Below are 18,913 nucleotides of genomic sequence, written 5' to 3'. Positions count from 1 at the left end.
CTAGCACGCTTGTTTCACCAAATTTTATTTCGTGATCTCCATCCTTAAAAGCAACTGTCGCTTGGGACATATCGACAAATCGGCAGTAGAGGAACATATGGCGGTCGACGTTGCATCAATCAAGTGACAATCGATTGCCTGCAATCGAGAGAACAAACGATAGCCAGAGATAGCTGCACATCGACGCCACGTGACGTGCGGTGGCGCCCCCTACGATCTCTATATAAGCGGCGGCCCCAGCTCCTTACAGCCAGTCGTCGACTCACCTCGGAAGATGTTCTCCGTAGTTGAGAACGAAACGTCAGGAAGAAGAAGTTCTACAGATCGACCACGGCAACTTAGCCCGGAAGATTTTACTGATAAAGACGTCGGCCGTGAAAGCCTACATGGAATGATTCGACGCCTCTACGAGGAGGAAATGTCAACTAGGGTACGACGACTGGAGAACCTACGCAAGAAGAAAGGTCAATAACTTTGCTCACTCACTTTTCTGCTACGCTGTCGTGATACCGGTATAGTTCCCAAGTTTTTAAATGTGAGAAGAATGTCTCATTCGGCACAAGCTAACCGTATTTACTCTCGTATGGAACTGGCGTTACTACGTGAGCGGATACACCAGACACGACGAGGACTGGCGGTATGTGATGGCCAACTGCTAAATCTTCATTTACTTATTAGCAATACTATGCATTTTAGTCATTGGAACAAAGTAGACAGTTTAACATTTAGATCCATGGAGACTAGTGCAGAAGTGTGTTCCAATAGGCAGAAGGAGAAGTTTGATCGTCTACAAGAGGGTCGACAGGAAACACCGATTCCAAACAATTCCCAGACGGTTATTAATTTATCAGAAAAAGAATTGTCTAAGGAAGAACTTTCTGTTCTGTCTAAAGGAGGGAATTTTGCAATAACTCCATCCAAGATTCCTGTGGAGGACATTATTGCTAATATAGAGGCAGGAATTCGTCAGTTACCATCATATTCTGCTGATGAAATCAGAATGGAAACCTCCAGGATATTACGCAAAGCTAAGCCACCCAGCAGCAATCTGTCTCAAGGGGAAAGGAAAGCATTGCGGGAGATCAATGCAGACAAGAATGTTATTATAGTTGACGCTGACAAGGGAAATGTTACTGTTTTAATGAATACTGAGGATTATCACAAGAAGATCAGTGATCTCCTGGAACCCAGCACATACAAGAAGTTGAAAAAGGATCCCACAACGAATGTGATGAATGCCACCAATCGTCTGATAAAACAGTCTTCCATTCCTACGGAAGTTAAAAAGTATCTTTGTAAAACGGAGGCTTATCCTCCGAGATTATATGGATTGCCAAAGATACATAAACCTGATGTTCCTTTGAGACCAATAGTCAGCGCAATTGGAGCTCCTACCCAATAACTAGCCAGACACCTTGCCTCTTTGTTACAACCTTACATAGGCAAAACTGAGAGTCATATTAAAAACTCTCTACACTTTATTGAGAAATTGAGGGAAATTACTGTCGGTCCTAATGACATACTTGTCAGTTTTGATATAGTGTCTTTGTTCACGATGGTTCCAGTTGATGAAGCTCTCTCCCATATAGCCGATATGTTCCCTATTGATATAGTAGCCTTGTTCCAACACTGTCTATCATCGACCTATTTTCAGTACAATGGTGAATTTTATGAACAGATCGATGGGGTAGCCATGGAAAGCCCCCTAAGTCCCGCAATTGCGAATTTATTCATGGAATATTTTGAACATCAAGCACTGCAGTCGGCCAAGAAAAGCCCCTCGAAGTGGTATTGGTATGTGGATGATACCTTTGTAATATGGAATCATGAGGAAGAAGACTTGAATGATTTTCTGGTACACTTAAATAGCATCAACCCAAAGATTAAATTTACTATGGAGAAGGAGAAGAATGGACAACTTAACTTCTTGGATGTATCAGTTATCAAACGAGCAGATGGGACCTTAGGCCATAAGGTCTACAGGAAAGGTACACATACTGATCGCTACCTCCATAAGAACTCAAACCACCACCCTAGGCAAAAGAGGGGGGTCATAAAAACACTAGTGGATAGGGCCAATAATATTTGTGAACCAGGCTACTTGAAAGAAGAACTAAATCATTTACGAATGGCCTTTGCGAAAAATGGTTATACGAAAAACGAGATTAACCGAGCACTTCACCCAAATAGAAAAATGTCTAAAAATAGAAGACAGCAACAACAATCAGCTGGAAAAGTATTTCTTCCGTTCATCCATAATATCACGGATCGCACTGGAAAAGTACTAGCCAAGTTTCAGGTAGAGACCATTTTTAGACCTACTAAGAAAATTAGTGAATGCCTAAGATCAATAAAAGATGCTTGTCACCTCTTAGCCACCCCAGGGGTATATAAAATTCCGTGTAGTTGTGGCAGGGTTTACATAGGAACTACAAAAAGAAGCGTCAATACACGGCTGACGGAGCACAAAAACTGTCGCTTGGGACATATCGACAAATCGGCAGTAGCGGAACATGTTTTTAAGGATGGAGATCACGAAATAAAATTTGGTGAAATGAGCGTGCTAGTGAGGACGTCGCACTATTATACACGTATGTATAGAGAGGCAATTGAAATCCACAAACATCAATACAATTTTAATCGTAAAGAAGAAGGATTAAAATTGGATAAGATATGGCGGTCGACATTGCATCAATCACGTGACAATCGATTGCCTGCAATCGAGAGAACAAACGATAGCCAGAGATAGCTGCACATCGACGCCACGTGACGTGCGGTGGCGCCCCCTACGATCTCTATATAAGCGGCGGCCCCAGCTCCTAACAGCCAGTCGTCGACTCACCTCGGAAGATGTTCTCCGTAGTTGAGAACGAAACGTCAGGAAGAAGAAGTTCTACAGATCGACCACGGCAACTTAGCCCGGAAGATTTTACTGATAAATTCCTGATGCATTGTTGAGCATACAGATTAGTTTGTTCCTTCATATGTTTCATCATACTGTCTGTCAGGAAATATGAGAAAAACTCTATAGGTGCACTGCACTGTTCCGGTCTAAGCTGACAACATTGCATATTCCGGATTGTCCTGAGAATAAATCGATATGTGGTGCACGATCAGTAGTCGTCCAACCTTCCTCAGGATCGGTGCGGCACGCAGGTCTCGGCTTCCCCATCACCGTCAGTCTCGCTCGTTCTTCAGGCACAATATCAACGGGATTACTTGCTGCTGAAGTGCTTGGACACTTGCTCTCCTCTTCTGAATCTACCAGAAGAGTACAATTTGCAAATAAAATTATAATTACGTACTGGGAGTTTTTTCAGTGAAAATCTGAACAAAAATTATACATGTTTTGTTGTCAGAATTCTTGAACATAGTCCACGTCATCATCAGAGTCATCTACAATATCTTCCTCTGACAAATCAACGTCACTTTCTTCTAAATCACGATGTAACTCGCGAGCAATTTCTTCGTCCGTCAAGCCACGCTTCGCCATGTCGACGCTACTGAGACCGCGCGGGAATAAATCGCCGCTCACAAAACATGACATATGAAAAGGGAGGCACACCCTTCCACAGCATGCCCGCCCCATCTAGCGACCAATACTCGACCTACAGTCCATGCAGCACCTCCCAGACAACGGGGAGCCATAAGAACACAGAAAGGAAGGAAGTGGAAGAACGAGAACCCGCGCCCGTAAAATTACGAGCGCCGGACTTTCGGGCAGGCCGCGCATGCCCGTATTTTTACGGGCGTCGGCGCGTAAGTGTTAAAAAACTTGTGACATAACCATGAAGACACGAGAAAGACGCACAATAAAAATGCTGCGGCGGACTATTCCTGACTTTAAAAGAAACAATTATAATAGACTTAACGTTCATTCACCTATGGCCGAACAAGACTAAAATAAAGCATGTGAGAGTTAATTTAAATCCTACTAAGTTGCTTTACACTCAGTAGAGATGCACTCCAAATCACAACCAAACTACAAACTTACCCACATTAGTGAAGTTAGTGAGGCACCATTGTAGCACAGAAATGTTTGTGTATATTATATAGTCTGTGCTAAACAGATAAAATAGGGTTAATGTGTTACTTCTCAAACAATATTCATTCACAAAATGATGTAACAAAAACCATTAAATTGTGAAACTACAGAAATAAACCAAATAGTGAATTCCATAATTTTAGCAGGGCTCCCATAACCTAGCATAGAAATCTTGATAATTACGGAAAAATTTTAATACTTGAACTTGGTATGTCTGGTCCAATAAATGTGTACTCTAAAGTAAGCTATGAGCACTTTTTTACATTAGCTACTGTGAAACATCTCTTCCACTGAAGTAGTCCTCACAGCCCTTGTATATTTTAGTCTCCATGTTTACTAGACATTTTTGCTTCGAATGATTGTTCCTGTTATACATCTGAATACTCCGCATTTCTACTGGGACACCCTGTGTTGATCTGTTACAAATACAGAAGGGTCTTTAAATCCAATTTGTAAGTTTGTTGAAAGACCACCACCAACTAACTGTTCTATTGTAGTATGGGATAATCCAGATAAATAAGTATCAGTCAATTGAAACTGGTGTGCCATTACTTGAACTGCAAGTCTATAACGCCTCAAACCAATGACATAACTATTTGAATGGAGAATTTCTGATCTTTTTTGGTTTGATGTAGCTACCCCTGGCAGAACTTATCCAGTGAGAGAGGCTACTGTTCATTTTTTTGTGTTGGAAGGATTGCTGTTCACAGCCAAGTCTTTCTCAAGACTTAATTCAAATTTGACAGTGGAATAGAGTCTACCCTCATCGTTTACTTGATAGTTTAAATTGTCATATGACATTTTAATAAGTTTTTTTTAATTATTTCCACCTTAAGCAACTACTGTAACAAATTACTTGAAGAGTGTAATGTTAGACAGATATCAATACCCAAAGAGGTGGGATTTGTTACTGAATTCTGTAATATAAGCATATACGGTTACAATGGCAATGGCAATTATTCTTCCCTTTTAGGAAAAGCCGTGTTAGTATGACAGTGAGCTCTAAGGCGGTAGGTGTATATCTGAAATGTAAAATACATTTTCATGTGCATTACAGTATGAACGTTTAACTTCAACCTCTGCTTTCAAGCTAGCTATAATATTATGCAGAAATATAAAGAACGGCAAAGAACATACTTATCTTGCTGTAAAAAGAGAAACTCTCTAAGATACAGCAAATAACTATAAAAGTTAAAACAAAAACAATGGTGATCTAATGGAAACTAAGAAAAAGCATGCTGTCAGATATAAATTAATCAAATAAGTTTAGTAAAGAAGAGGAAAATAATATTAATTCTATATATCTTACTATATTTAAAAGAATTTTGTTGGTAAATAACCAGAAATTAGCACGAATTCTTTCTGAGGAGGGAAGTAGATCGTCACTGTATAACTGCTGTATTTTGATAACAAAGGAAGGATTTATTCTGTAAATAGTATCTATTTTTCCTCTTATTCATAGTCATTAATATTGGCAAAAGAATTTAATTACTAATGAGCAGCAGTATGTAAAATGAAATTCTTTTTCATTAGCAAGGCAAAGCCTCAAACAATCTTCATATACAGTTCCGTATAAACACACTGGCAACTACCTGCTCCATATTCCACTACAGAAATGAAATGGAACTTTTCAAAGACAAAACTTACGAACTTCTTCACTTCAGTCAACTGAAATGGGCTAGGTTTCGTCACTGGTTTTGGATCAACTTTCTTGGGCAATTGTGGTTCCTTTAAGATATCAGCCTTTAATGGTGCTGCCTTGAAAATGTACCTGAAACATTAAATGCTAACAACACACTGTTTTAATTCCAGCATTAAGAGATAATTATTTCAATTACTTACTTTTGCATTTGCTGCAGTTCAGCCTCCTCCCGCTCCTCTTTTGACGGGTAAGTTACAGGTCTGACACGTAAATGAGAAGTGAAGTTAGGTGACTGTGGCACAGTACACCGTAATTTCTTGTAAGATGGGTTTACTTGGCTAGCTTGCCACCTCTGTGAACCATCTGTAAAAGATAATGATGAATTTATCAAACTATGAACGTTGCACAAGGCACAGCAAGGTACACAAATGGTACAGGAGGAAAAACAATAACAGTGAAAGAATTCAAATACTGCAGCTATCATTTTACATTTAAGCAGTTATCCCCTGAATCTGTAAAGAACTGAACTCCCACATATAAAACAACTTCATATGTCTGATTACAAATGAATTAATGTGTTAAATATTTGATGTTATGCATATAATCGAGAAAATGCTTTAGAAAAGGTTTGAAATTATGTTTCAAGTTTGTTGGAAGTCTAAGGCCTCATTATTAAACACTAGATGAGTACAGTCTGGATAATTTGCGTACCATTTTAAGCAAATGCTAGTTCTCCACACATCTCAATGTTTATGAGATCATAACTCCTGAACTGTATTTCTTACAAAGATGTAAATTTGCAGATACATTCAGTGGTATATGTGGACACTGTGTGCTAAATGTGCTGGGAATATAATTAATAGTAAAAAAGTAATAAATTAAATCATAACATCTAATGTGGTGGTTTTCCTGCATGGTCAGCAAAAATGTAAGTGGTAAACTTTTCTCCTTTCATCATTTTGTGGGATGTTGTCAGTGTGTTAACAGTTTTATCAAGGCTTGAAATTATGTTGGTTGGATTAAAAGAAGGGGAAAGGGACCAAACTACAAGGTCATCAGTCCCTTGTTCCAAATACAACAATGCCCAAAGTGTGAGGATAAAACAAAAGAGACTGACAACTCAAAACGGTTGAGGTTGGGTTGTTTGGGGGAAGAGACCAAACAGCGAGGTCATCGGTCTCATCGGATTAGGAAAGGATGGGGAAAGGAAGTCGGCCGTGCCCTGTCAAAGGAACCATCCCAGCATTTGCCTGGAGTGATTTAGGGAAATCACAGAAAACCTAAATCAGGACGGCCGGACGCGGGATTGAACCATCGTCCTCCCAAATGCGAGTGCAGTGTGCTACCACTGCGCCACCTCACTCGGTCGTAACTCAAAACGGACTCAAAGGAAAAATCACAAGAACGATGACGGGCAACAAACTTGAAAATGAACAAAAGGGGACCAGAAAACCACATAAACACAACAAACAGGGTGAAGAGATTAAAACAACAAAGCAGATTACCATGGATGGCTGACCATGAGAATAAAAAAGGAGAAGCCAGCCACTCTGCAACAAATTAAAACCTCCACCCTTGAAGCACTAGGGTGGAGGACACAGAGGCACAAAGGACATGCACTAAAACTTAGATCAAATGATAAAACCCACCCTAACGAATAAAACGTAAACTAAATCAGCCGATGAGGCGCTGTGAGATAAAATTAGCGGCAACGAGTCCGGTAACCCAAGATCTCGTCACTGGGCAATCAAAGTTGGACAGTGCATGAGAATAAGGGGCACCGTCAACCAGGCGCTGCACCGACACTCAGGTGGGTCTGCATGGCGCAGGAGGTAACTGTGGGCCACCCAAGTGTGGCCAATGCGGAGCCGACAGAGGACAACTGATTCCCTGCGAGAGACCTGCATGTAAGTCTTCCACACATTCATAGCCTCCTTAATGACATCCAGTTTGTTGTGTGTACTGTTATGTCATTTCATCTCCCAAAGCCATAAAACCCTACGGCATAAATCAGAACGCATGTCAGGTTCAAAGATGCCCATCTCCTGAAGCGGTTTCCGCATAGCCTGTTTGGCCAGCCTATCGGCAAGTTCTTTGCCTGGGATGCCAACATATCCTGGGGTCCACACAAACACCACTGAACGACAGGACCGGTCCAGGGCATAGATGGACTCCTGGATGGACACAACCAAAGGATGGTGAGGGCAGCACTGGTCAATAGCTTGTAGGCTGCTCAAGGAGTCAGTACATCGAAGAATCGATTCCCCGGGGGCATGAACGGATATACTGAAGTGCACGAGAGATGGCCACCAGATCTGCAGTGAATATACTGCAGCCATTGGGCAGGGAATGCTGTTCAAAACGGCCTTTGTGGACATAGGCGAAGCCAACATGGCCGTTAGCCATCGAGTCATCAGTGTAAACCACTTCAGAGCCCCGGAACACGTCAAGAATCAAGATGAAGTGACAGCGGAGAGCAGCGGGGTTAACAGAGTCCTCAGGACCATACAAAAGGTCCAGACAAAGCTTTGGCCAAGGTGTACACCATGGAGGTGTATGTGAATGGACCTCAAGTAGAGGTGGTAAAGGGAAAGAAGGGATAGAACGCAAACCGCAATCATGAGCCCTGACCTGGGCGGCCAATGCAGGAGATGAACTATCTTGGGTGAGAAAAGGAGACTGTAATTTGGGTGCTAAGGAGAACTACGAATGTGTGCAACATAACTGGTGAGCAGTTGTACACATCGGATCCGCATTGGAGGTACTCCAGCCTCCACAAGGACACCAGTCATCGGACTCTTTCTAAAAGCTACCGCCACTAGGCGAATGCCACAGTGGTGCACTGGGTCGAGTCAATGCAGCGCTGATGGCGCCGCTGAACCGTAAACCAGACTCCCATAGTAAAGGCATGATTGAAAAAGGCTCTGTAGAGCTGCAGCAGCGTAGAGCAATCTGCACCCCAGTTGGTGTTGCTCATTCAGTGGAGGGCATTGAGGTGCTGCCAGCAGTTCCGCTTAAACTGACGAAGGTGAGGTAGCCAAGTCAATCAGGAACAGAAAACCATTCCTAAGATTCGATATGTCTCCATTACAGTAAGTGCATCGTCATGAAGGTAAAGTTCTGGTTCCGGATGAATGGTACGACACCGATAGAAGTGCACAACACATGAGTTTGTAGCTGTAAAATGGAAACCATGGGCTACACACCATGAATACAGCTTGTGGATGGCTCCCTGTAGGCACCTCTCAGCAACACCAGTACTTGGGGAGCAGTACAAATGCAGAAGTCGTCTGCACACAGAGAGAGTGAGACGGACGGCCCTACAGTGCTACACCGTTAACGGCAACTAAAAATAGTGATACACTCAATACAGAGCCCTGCAGGATCCCATGCTACTGGATATGGAGGAACTATGGGGGGCACCAACTTTGATACGGAAAGTACCAAGCGACAGAAAATTCTGGATAAAAATCGGGAGCAGGCCTCAGAGACCCCACCTGTACAATGTGGCAAGGACAGGATGTTGCCAGGTGGTGACATACACTTTGCGTAGATCAAAAACGACGGCAACAAGGTGTTGGTGTCTGGTAATGGTTGTTCGGATGGTAGACTCAAGGTACACAAGATTATAAGTGATAGAGGGCTCATGGCGGAAGCCACCCTGACACGGAGACAGCAGGTCACTTGACTCCACGACTCAACCCAACCCCTGACACCCCATACATTCCAGCAGCTTACAAACAACATTGGTGAGGCTGATGGGCCAATAGCTATCTCTTCAAGCGGGTTTTTACCGGGTTTGGGCACCGAAACAATGGTGCTCTCCCGCCATTGCGATGGAAATACAACAACGCACCAGATCCGATTGAAGATGACGAGGAGATAGCGCTTGTAGTCAGACAAGAGATGATTAACCATCTGACTGTAGATTCGACCCGGCCCAGGAGCTGTGTCGGGGCAATGAGCAAGGGTGCTGAGGAGCTCCCACTCCGTAAATGGGGCATTATAGGGTTCACTATGGTGTGTAGTGAACAGGAGGACTTTCCTTTCCATCCGCCGTTTGAGGGTGAAAGGCTGGGGGTAGTTCTCCAACACAGAGGCTCAAGCAAAGCGCTCGGCAAAGCGCATTTGTCTCTGTACATAGCTCACCATTGATACCTGCTGGGGTCTGGTACCCAAAAAGGCTTGGGAAAGTGACGTATGGCAGCCAATGGTCAACACGTACCTCACCCAACACTACTGTTTCCATTGTTTTATAAGCTGGCGTACAGGCAAGGAGCCACTTAAAGGCTATCAGATGCTCTAGAGAAGGGTGTCGTTTACACAGCTGTAGAGCTCGCCAACAGTCTTAATTGCCTCATCGACTTCCGGCGAGCACCAAGGGACTGTCTTTCGCCAGGGGCACCCTAAAGAGCGAGGGATTGCGTTTTCTGCCACAGAAACGATTGTTGTACTCACCTGTTGAACCATCACATCGATGTTACGATGTGGAGGAGAGTCAATAGTGACAGCAGAGGTGAAAGTTTCCCAGTCCACCTTGTTTAACACCCATCTGGGCAGGCGCCTGTGCACCTGATGTTGGGGCAGTGACAGGAACATGGGGAAGTGGTCACTAACACACAGGTTGTCATGTGCTCTCCACTGGATAGTTGGCAGAAGTCCTGGGATGCAAATTGATAAATCAATGGCCGAGTAACTACCATGAGCAACACTGAAATGTGTGGCGGCCCCAGTATTTAAGAGGCAGAGGTCCAACTGATACAGTAAAGTTTCCACATCTCTGCCTCTGCCAGTAAGCACGGTACCACCCCACAAGGGGTTATGAGTGTTAAAATCTCCCAAAAGTAGGAAAGGTTCAGGGAGTTAATCAATCAGTGCAGCCAATACATTCAGGGGTACTGCACCATCTGGATGAAGATATACACTGCAGACAGTTATTTCCTGCGCCGTCCTGATTCTGACAGCCACAGCTTCAAGAGGGGTTTGAAGGGGCACAGATTCACTGCAGACTGAGTTTAGGATGTAGACACAAACTCCACCTGACACACTATTATAGACACTATGGTTCCTGTAATATACCTTATAGCCACGGAGAGCATGGGTCCACATTGCCGGGAACCAGGCTGCCTGGAGGGCAATGCAGAAAGCAGGTGTAAAGCTTAACAGATGCTGTAACTCAGGCAGGCAGTGGAAAAAACCGCCGCAATTACATTGGGGGATGACGTCATCGTGAGACTTGGAAGGCATGGATTATTCAATGAGGCAGTTTATGCCTCAGGGTCACCTGCTGCCACCGACTTTTTGCCTGAGCAGTCTATATCCGTTGTGTCTGACAGTCTGGCGAGATCCAGGTCCTCAGCAGATGCCAGAATCTCCACCCCATCCTCAGACGCAGAGCTTCTAGGTAGTGGCACTGTGGGTGCCACGCAAGTTCCTTGTTCTTGGTGATTATCGATTTCTGGTGCTGTTCCTTGGGTTTCCCTGACTGGGAGGACTTCACTGAACCAGTCTACAGGACTGAGGATGAGCATGGAACACAACCAGCTCCCAAAGCAGGTGGTGTGGGAGCAGCAGGGAGGAAAGTGCCCCCCACCATGAAGGGGGCAGCTGTAGTCTCCCGGTTCCGAGAGGCGACAGAAATTTGAGGAACTGAAGGGGAGACAACTGTTCTTGTTGCAGCAGCATATGAGGTGGTCACAGACACAGGATGTAGGCACTCAAATTTTCTCTTATCCTCAGTGTAGGTCAGTCAGTCCAGGGTCTTTTACTCCATGATTTTCCTTTCTTTCTGGAGAATTCTGCAGTTAGCCGAGCAAGGCGAATGGTGCTCTCCGCAGTTGATACAGATGGGAGGCGGGATGTGATGGGCGTCCGCAATCTCGACATGTGACGCTGGAAGTACACCGTGAAGATATATGGCCGAACTTCCAGCACTTAAAGCACCGCATCAGTGAGGGATATATGACTTGACATCACAGCGGTAGACCATCACCTTGACCTTCTTGGGCAATGTGTCACCGTCGAAGAACAAGATGAAGGCACCGCTGGCAACTTGGCTACCCCTCGGACCCCGATGGACATGCCAGATGAAATAAACACCTCGCCCATCTAAATTGGCACGCATCTCCTCGTCAGACTGCAAAAGAAGGTCCCTGTGGAATATGATACCCTGGACCATATTTAAGCTCTTAGGAGGCATGATGGTAACAGACTTGCCACAAGCGAGTAATGCCCATGACTGGGCACAGGATGCCATTTTTATCAAAACTGAACCAGAGGGCAATTTGGACAAGCCCTTCACCTCCCCAAACATGTCCTCCAAATGTTCCACAAAAAACTTTGGCTTCATGGACATGAAAGATTCCCCATCAACTCTCTTACATACGAGGTACTGGGGCAAATAAGCTTCACTGTCATCCTTAGCCTGGTGTTCCTCCCATGGTGTGGCCAGGGAGGGGAACGACTTGGGGTCATATTTCTTGGCACTGAAGTTAGACTTTGCCCGCTTAGAGACTGCTGGCTGCGGACCACCAGCAAGAGATGACATGCTACACTTCATGGGCATGTTATCCGCCCTGATGCCACCAACTCTGAACAGTGATCCTCCCCACGGGCACCACCCACCTGCAGCAAAGGCCACCTAGCAGGATGGCCCAATCCTTGGCATACGTGGGGAGTTAATGGTGCAGGCATCAGTAGAGCAATCCCTATGTTGTCAGGGGTACAACCAAAAGGGTACATGGCGGCCCTACCCCAACAGACTGGCTACCGTGCTGGATATGAGGTGCAAAGAAGCCCATGGTCATCGTCGGCACAGAAAGTGACACTGCATTGGTTTGGTGGAAAGCGCACCCAGGAAGATGTCCCCGTCCAAGAAATGGAGAATGGGACTGTAATGCAATGACGAGCAAGTGGGCTAAAGATCCCAATGCACGATGGACATGATGCACCATGTAAGGCGCCTTTCCCAATTGGCTCGCTCTTCGGGAAAATTTTGAAAAATGGAGGTCAAACCCTACAGGGGACCATCACACAAAGGCCGAAAGGTGTGAGACTCCTTTTAGTCGCCTCTTACGACAGGCAGGAATACCTCGGGCCTACTCTAACACATGGACCCGCAGGAGGATGAAATTGTGTGTTGAGTTTGTTGGAAGCCCACTAAGTGCTCTCATTTTCAAATGAAGAATATAATCTGGGTATTTGCAGACAATCAGTTACACTGCCTCAAGACCCACAGATTCTAAGTGAATGCTTTTCTTATTATGCTAAACCTTTAACATATGGTTACACACCTCAATGAGAAGACTATGACAGCATTAATTTTTAAAATCTGTAAGTACATGAAATAATGAAAATCAAATTTACGTTTCCTCTGGAACAGTCTTTAAAAGCAGTCCAGAAGAATGAAACTTCACACACAAAAAAAGAAATTTATGAATATCACTAAGCATCAGAATCGCCGAGTTTAAAAAATTTGACAATCTGCTTTTCTAATACGTTAAAAAGTAAACTCATGTGTTATGTCTATAAATTATTAGCTCTTACCTGTAGGGAAAATAAGGAGAAAGGGGAAGTTGTCATGCACAGAAAAATAAAATTCAGTTTGACTCTTTCAAACCAAGTAAATTCTGCTTAGATCAACAATTTGAATATTGGGCTTGTGAACTACAGCTACCAAAAAAGTAATTTATAATTGTTGCAGTACACAGGTCTCCACTGCGGAACTTTCAAATATTATTATAAAAATTTCAATAATCATTATGTCACCTAGCAGACAAAAGAAAGGAAATGTACGTCTATAGAGATTTTAATATAAATTTCTGAAAGATGTAGATGAAAGAATAGATTTGGATTTGCTACTAACACTTAGAACAAGTGTTCTGTTAATTTTCCTACCAAAATTATACAAGAAAGCAGTACAGCAATTTTACAGGTGAACACTTACTGATATAAATGTTCATGCAGTAGTTCTGACTTCTTGACTACAATGCACAGCTTGCCATATTAAAAAAAATTTTTTTTATTACAATGAAATAGTATCATGGAAAAGTAATGAACAGACTAATACACAGTTTCAATTTAAACACACCCTTTAAGGATGCTGACTGGAGGGTTGTGCATAAAGTGAAATATATGAATTCCAAATTTGACTTTTAAGGGGACATTGTACGTGAAATTAGTTGAAATTTGATATTTCCTGTTTTCTACTCCATAATGTACTTTGGACTTTCCTTAACATTTTGGTACATTATACATTAAAATCAGACAATTGTTATACCTTCAAATAATATTTTTAACGTTTATGTGTGACTGTCAAATTCTGCAGCTACACACATACTGTAGGATGTCCATTCGTCCCGTTTTTCCCGGGACAGTCCCGTTTTGTTACCAAAATCTCCCGCTGTCCCGAAAGTTTTTTGGGGGACGCTCAAATGTCCCGTTTTTGTATGATTCCGCTTGGCTAGAGTATTTTACGCTACTGGTTGTTTGACTTGCTATTAACTGCGCAATTATATACACTAGGAAGCGTGTGATGACTTTCAGCATACCCCAAACATGTACTGAACTGTCAAAAATCGCAAGTAATTTTGAACGCACTATGTTGTTGTTGTTGTTGTTGTTGTTGTGGTCTTCAGTCCTGAGACTGGTTTGATGCAGCTCTCCATGCTACTCTATCCTGAGCAAGCTTCTTCATCTCCCAGTACCTACTGCTGCCTACATCCTTCTGAATCTGCTTAGTGCATTCATCTCTTGGTCTCCCTCTACAATTTGTACCCTCCACGCTGCCCTCCAATACTAAATTGGTGATCCCTCGATGTCTCAGAACATGTCCTACCTACCGATCCCTTTTTCTAGTCAAGTTGTGCCACAAGCTCCTCTTCTCCCCAATTCTATTCAATACCTCCTCATTAGTTATGTGATCTACCCATCTAATCTTCAGCATTCTTCTGTAGCACCACATTTCGCAAGCTTCTATTCTCTTCTTGTCTAAACTATTTATCGTCCACGTTTCCTTCCATATATGGCTACACTCCATACAAATACTTTCAGAAACTACTTCCTGACATTTAAATCTATACTCGATGTTACCAATTTTTTCTTCTTTAGAAACGCTTTCCTTGCCATTGCCAGTCTACATTTTATATCCCCTCTACTTCGACCATCATCAGTTATTTTGCTCCCCAAATAGCAAAACTCCTTTGCTACCTTAAGTATCTCATTTACTAATCTAATTCACTAAGCATCACCCGACTTAATTCGACTACATTCCATTATTCTCGTTTTGCTTTTGTTGATGTTCATCTTATACCCTCCTTTCAAGACACTGTCCATTCCATTCAACTGCTCTTCCAAGTCCTTTGCTGTATCTGACAGAATTACAATGTCGTCGGCAAACCTCAAAGTTTTTACTTCTTCTCCACGAATTTTAATACCTACTCCGAACTTTTCTTTTGTTTCTTTTATTGCTTGCTCAATATACAGATTGAGTAACATAGTGGATAGGCTACAACCCCGTCTCACTCCCTTCCCAACCACTGCTTCACTTTCATACGCCTCGACTCTTATAACTGCCATCTGATTTCTGTACAAATTGTAAATAGCCTTTCGCTCCCTGTATTTTACCCCTGCCACCTTCAGAATTTGAAAGAGAGTGTTCCAATCAACATTGTCAAAAGCTTTCTCTAAGTCTACAAATGCTAGAAATGTAGGTTTGCCTTTCCTTAATCTTTCTTCTAAGATAAGTCATAGGGTCAGTATTGCCTCATGTGTTCCAACATATCTACGGAATCCAAACTGATCTTCCCCGAGGTCGGCTTCTATCAGTTTTTCCATTCGTCTGTAAAGAATTCGCATTAGTATTTTGCAGCTGTGACTTATTAAACTGATAGTTCGGTAATTTTCACATCTGTCAACACTTGCTTTCTTTGGGATTGGAATTATTATATTCTTCTTGAAGTCTCATGGGATTTTGCCCGTCTCATACATCTTGCTCACCAGATGGTAGAGTTTTGTCAGGGCTGGCTCTCCCAAGGCTGTCAGTAGTTCTAATGGAATGTTGTCTACTCTGGGGGCCTTCTTTCGACTCAGGTCTTTCATTGCTCTGTCAAACTCTTCACGCAGTATTGTATCTCCCATTTCATCTTCATCTACATCCTCTTCCATTTCCATAATATTGTCCTCAAGTACATCGCCTTTGTATAGACCCTCTATATACTCCTTCCAGCTTTCTGCTTCCCTTCTTTGCTTAGAACTGGGTTTCCATCTGAACTCTTGATATTCATAGAAGTGGTTCTCTTTTTTTTTTTTTTTATTCAATATTAACCCTACTCCTGCATCACCCCTATTTGATTTTGCATTTATAACCCTGTATTCAAGTGACCAAAAGTTCCTCCTGCCATCGAACTTCACCAATTCCCACTATATCTAACTTTAACCTGTCAATTTCCCTTTTTAAATTTTCTAACCTACCTGCCCGATTAAGGGATCTGACATTCCACGCTCCGATCTGTAGAACGCCAGTTTTCTTTCTCCTGAAAACTATGTCCTCTTGAGGTTACGAATAACAACGAAGATTCTTCTCTTCTAAATCTATCCACTGAATCCGTCCTTTCGGTCCAGAGATACTCTACACCACTGATACTTGCTCTCTGGCTTTCGTCACCACACTGTTAATGCTTTGCACTGTGCAATCACTTTCATTATGCCAAAACGAAAGTGTAATATTAACAGCAATATAAAAAGCGAGTTTCCTTTTATCACTGGTAGTTGAGAAGCTGTAGAACGTATGTTGTGCAGATCAAAATTTGCTATTGGTCATGGTGGAAGGTCTGACATTGTGAATCACGTTAAGAAGAAAGAAACATCGCACTAGTGATCAAACGAAAAGAACAAATAAATGCGCGAGTGACTAATATGTAATCTTAAAATCAGTAACAGAAATGGATATGCAGCTGTCAGCACAAGAAGCTACGTTTGCATACCACAGTGCAATGCATAACCATAGCTTTAAGTCAATGTACTGTACTACAGCAGTTGTTAAAAAACTTTTCAATCCTAAATTCACATGTGGACACACAAAATGTAATACAATCATTTCAAATTTTATTGCACCGTATGCAGCTCATCAGGTTTTAAATGAACTGAAAAGTGCTTGATTCATTTCTGTAATGATTGATACACTCTCTCTCTCTCTCTCTCTCTCTCTCTCTCTCTCTCTCTCTCTCTGTGTGTGTGTGTGTGTGTGTGTGTGTGTGTGTGTGTGTGTGTGTGTGTGTGTGTGAGTGTGTGTGCGTGGGCTGCTCAGCAAATGACAAAAGAAGCAAGAAAGAAAAGGAGGAGGCAAGAACTGGGCTCTTGAGACACTGAAGAAGTCACAGACTATGGGCTAGGGCAAGTCTAGTGCATAAAAGACGCAGAATTGTAAGTCTATATAAGAATCTGTAATAAAGTTTTAAACCTCAATATCTCTGATTTACTTTTTTGCAATACATGGCCCATTTTCTAAAAGAAGTACTGATGGCAGAGACATGAAATTGTCACAGCACGCCAAGCGTAAAATTCAACACATGTGGAACTAGAATAATTAAAATATCCTCAGTTGTTTTGTTTTTATGTTCATTGATATACAAAAGTGTCAAAAAATTTGAGTGTTTGAAAAAAAAAATTAAAAAAAAAAAGATAACCTGCCCCACAACACATTTTTGGTAATAATTCTAGTTCAGTGTATCTAGAAAGGTGTGTTCAATAATTATGGAAAATTGTAAGTTTGTGCCTTAAAAAGTTTCTAAGATAATGGGTCACAAAATTCGATAATTTAACACTGGTGGCATAGAACACACAATGTTCCCTTAAAGACGATTTTCTATGAATTTTGATTAGCTTCTTTACCAAGAGCACTACATTTGGTACTTCACAAAGAATACATAAAAAGGCCTTGGAATACGAGATATGCAAGGAAAAGAAAATTGAAATGGTTAGGACAAACAAACAAACAAGCAAAATTTTTTCCACTTAAGCTGTTGCTTATTTATTGTTTCTCTTTGTTTTACCATTAGTTTCACTTTTTTAAGCCCTCATCCAGTGTTTAGAGGTGAAAACAAAACACTACATTATCACTATGAAACAAGCATACAATAGTGTGAATAAATTCATGGAAAGACAATTAAGACAAAAAATACGCCATACACATAAAAAAATGGCAATGTATTCACATTATGTGTGTCCATTCATTTTGGTTCACAAATTTAACTGTTCTTGACGTTTTGATAGTTTGTGCACATGAGGTGGGACGTGCGCAAGGAAAACTGACAAAAGGAAGGGGAAGTTCAACAATTTCAGAGATCTGTTTATTGATACACATACATGTGTGTATAACAAAAGAAAAAGCTAGTAAAAATAAATTAAAATTATATGTTGTATCAAAACGGGAAGTAAAAAATTTAAAAATTTCACCTAGTATGCAAGCACTCACAACTGTAGAAAAAACAAACAAAATTGCTACTTTAGTTTTGCCCGCCCCGGTAGCTGAGTGGTCAGTGCGACGGAATGTCATGCTAAGGGGCCTGGATTCGATTCCTGGTTGGGTAGGAGATTTTCTCCACTCACTCAAGGACTGAGTGTTGTGTTGTCCTAATAATCATCATCTCGTCCCCAACAACACGCAAGTCGCCAAAATGGCATCAACTCAAACTACTTGCACCAGGCGAACTGTGTATCCGACGGGAGGCCCTAGCCATACGACATTTCCATTTCTTACTTTAGTTTTGATTAGTGTTAATTAAGCAGAATACCAGTATAATTGTCAAAATATCTTTGTTATTTTAGTCTGATTTGTTCACTGATAAGTGCACTTCGTTAGTTTTAAAAATGACCAACAATCTGAACTTTTTCTGTAATATTCATTTTTTTTCTTTGCATGATTAACAATCTGGAGTACGTAGTAAATATTTTTGGGCCATTTATTTGTTATGTACGAGAGGCATAGAGACAGTACTTTGATTATTTTTGTTGGATTTCTCATGCTGTTTTAAGCAAATCCAAAGCTTTTTTGAGGTTTGCTTGATGTTTATCGTGTCAGAATAGTCACATAAAACTTATATATACTATATTTATTTAGTGGTTCTGTTCAGTGGTTGGGGTGTCACACTTAATATTGTTTTCAGTGTGAAACCAAATTCTGATTTTTATATTATTTAAGTCTTTGCTATTTTGTTTGAAATGTTACC

General features: G+C 41.9%; 1 protein-coding gene across 2 annotated transcripts in view; it reads right to left on the bottom strand.

The window, feature by feature from the left end:
• The window catches only part of LOC126162703 (targeting protein for Xklp2 homolog), a 155,027-nt gene that overhangs the window by 81,357 nt on the left and 54,757 nt on the right, over positions 1–18,913 (bottom strand). For both annotated transcript variants that reach the window (XM_049919356.1, XM_049919355.1), the window contains exons 5-6: positions 5,888–6,050; positions 5,693–5,816 (exon numbers count right to left, since the gene is read on the bottom strand). In XM_049919356.1, coding sequence (XP_049775313.1) covers positions 5,693–5,816; positions 5,888–6,050 — 287 coding nt within the window. The remainder of the gene's footprint in view (positions 1–5,692; positions 5,817–5,887; positions 6,051–18,913) is intronic.

Source organism: Schistocerca cancellata, chromosome 2 (assembly GCF_023864275.1).
Source record: "Schistocerca cancellata isolate TAMUIC-IGC-003103 chromosome 2, iqSchCanc2.1, whole genome shotgun sequence".
In the NCBI taxonomy this organism is placed as follows: domain Eukaryota; kingdom Metazoa; phylum Arthropoda; class Insecta; order Orthoptera; family Acrididae; genus Schistocerca; species Schistocerca cancellata.
Note: the sequence above shows the minus strand (reverse complement) of the source record. Positions and strands in the feature narration are given on the sequence as shown.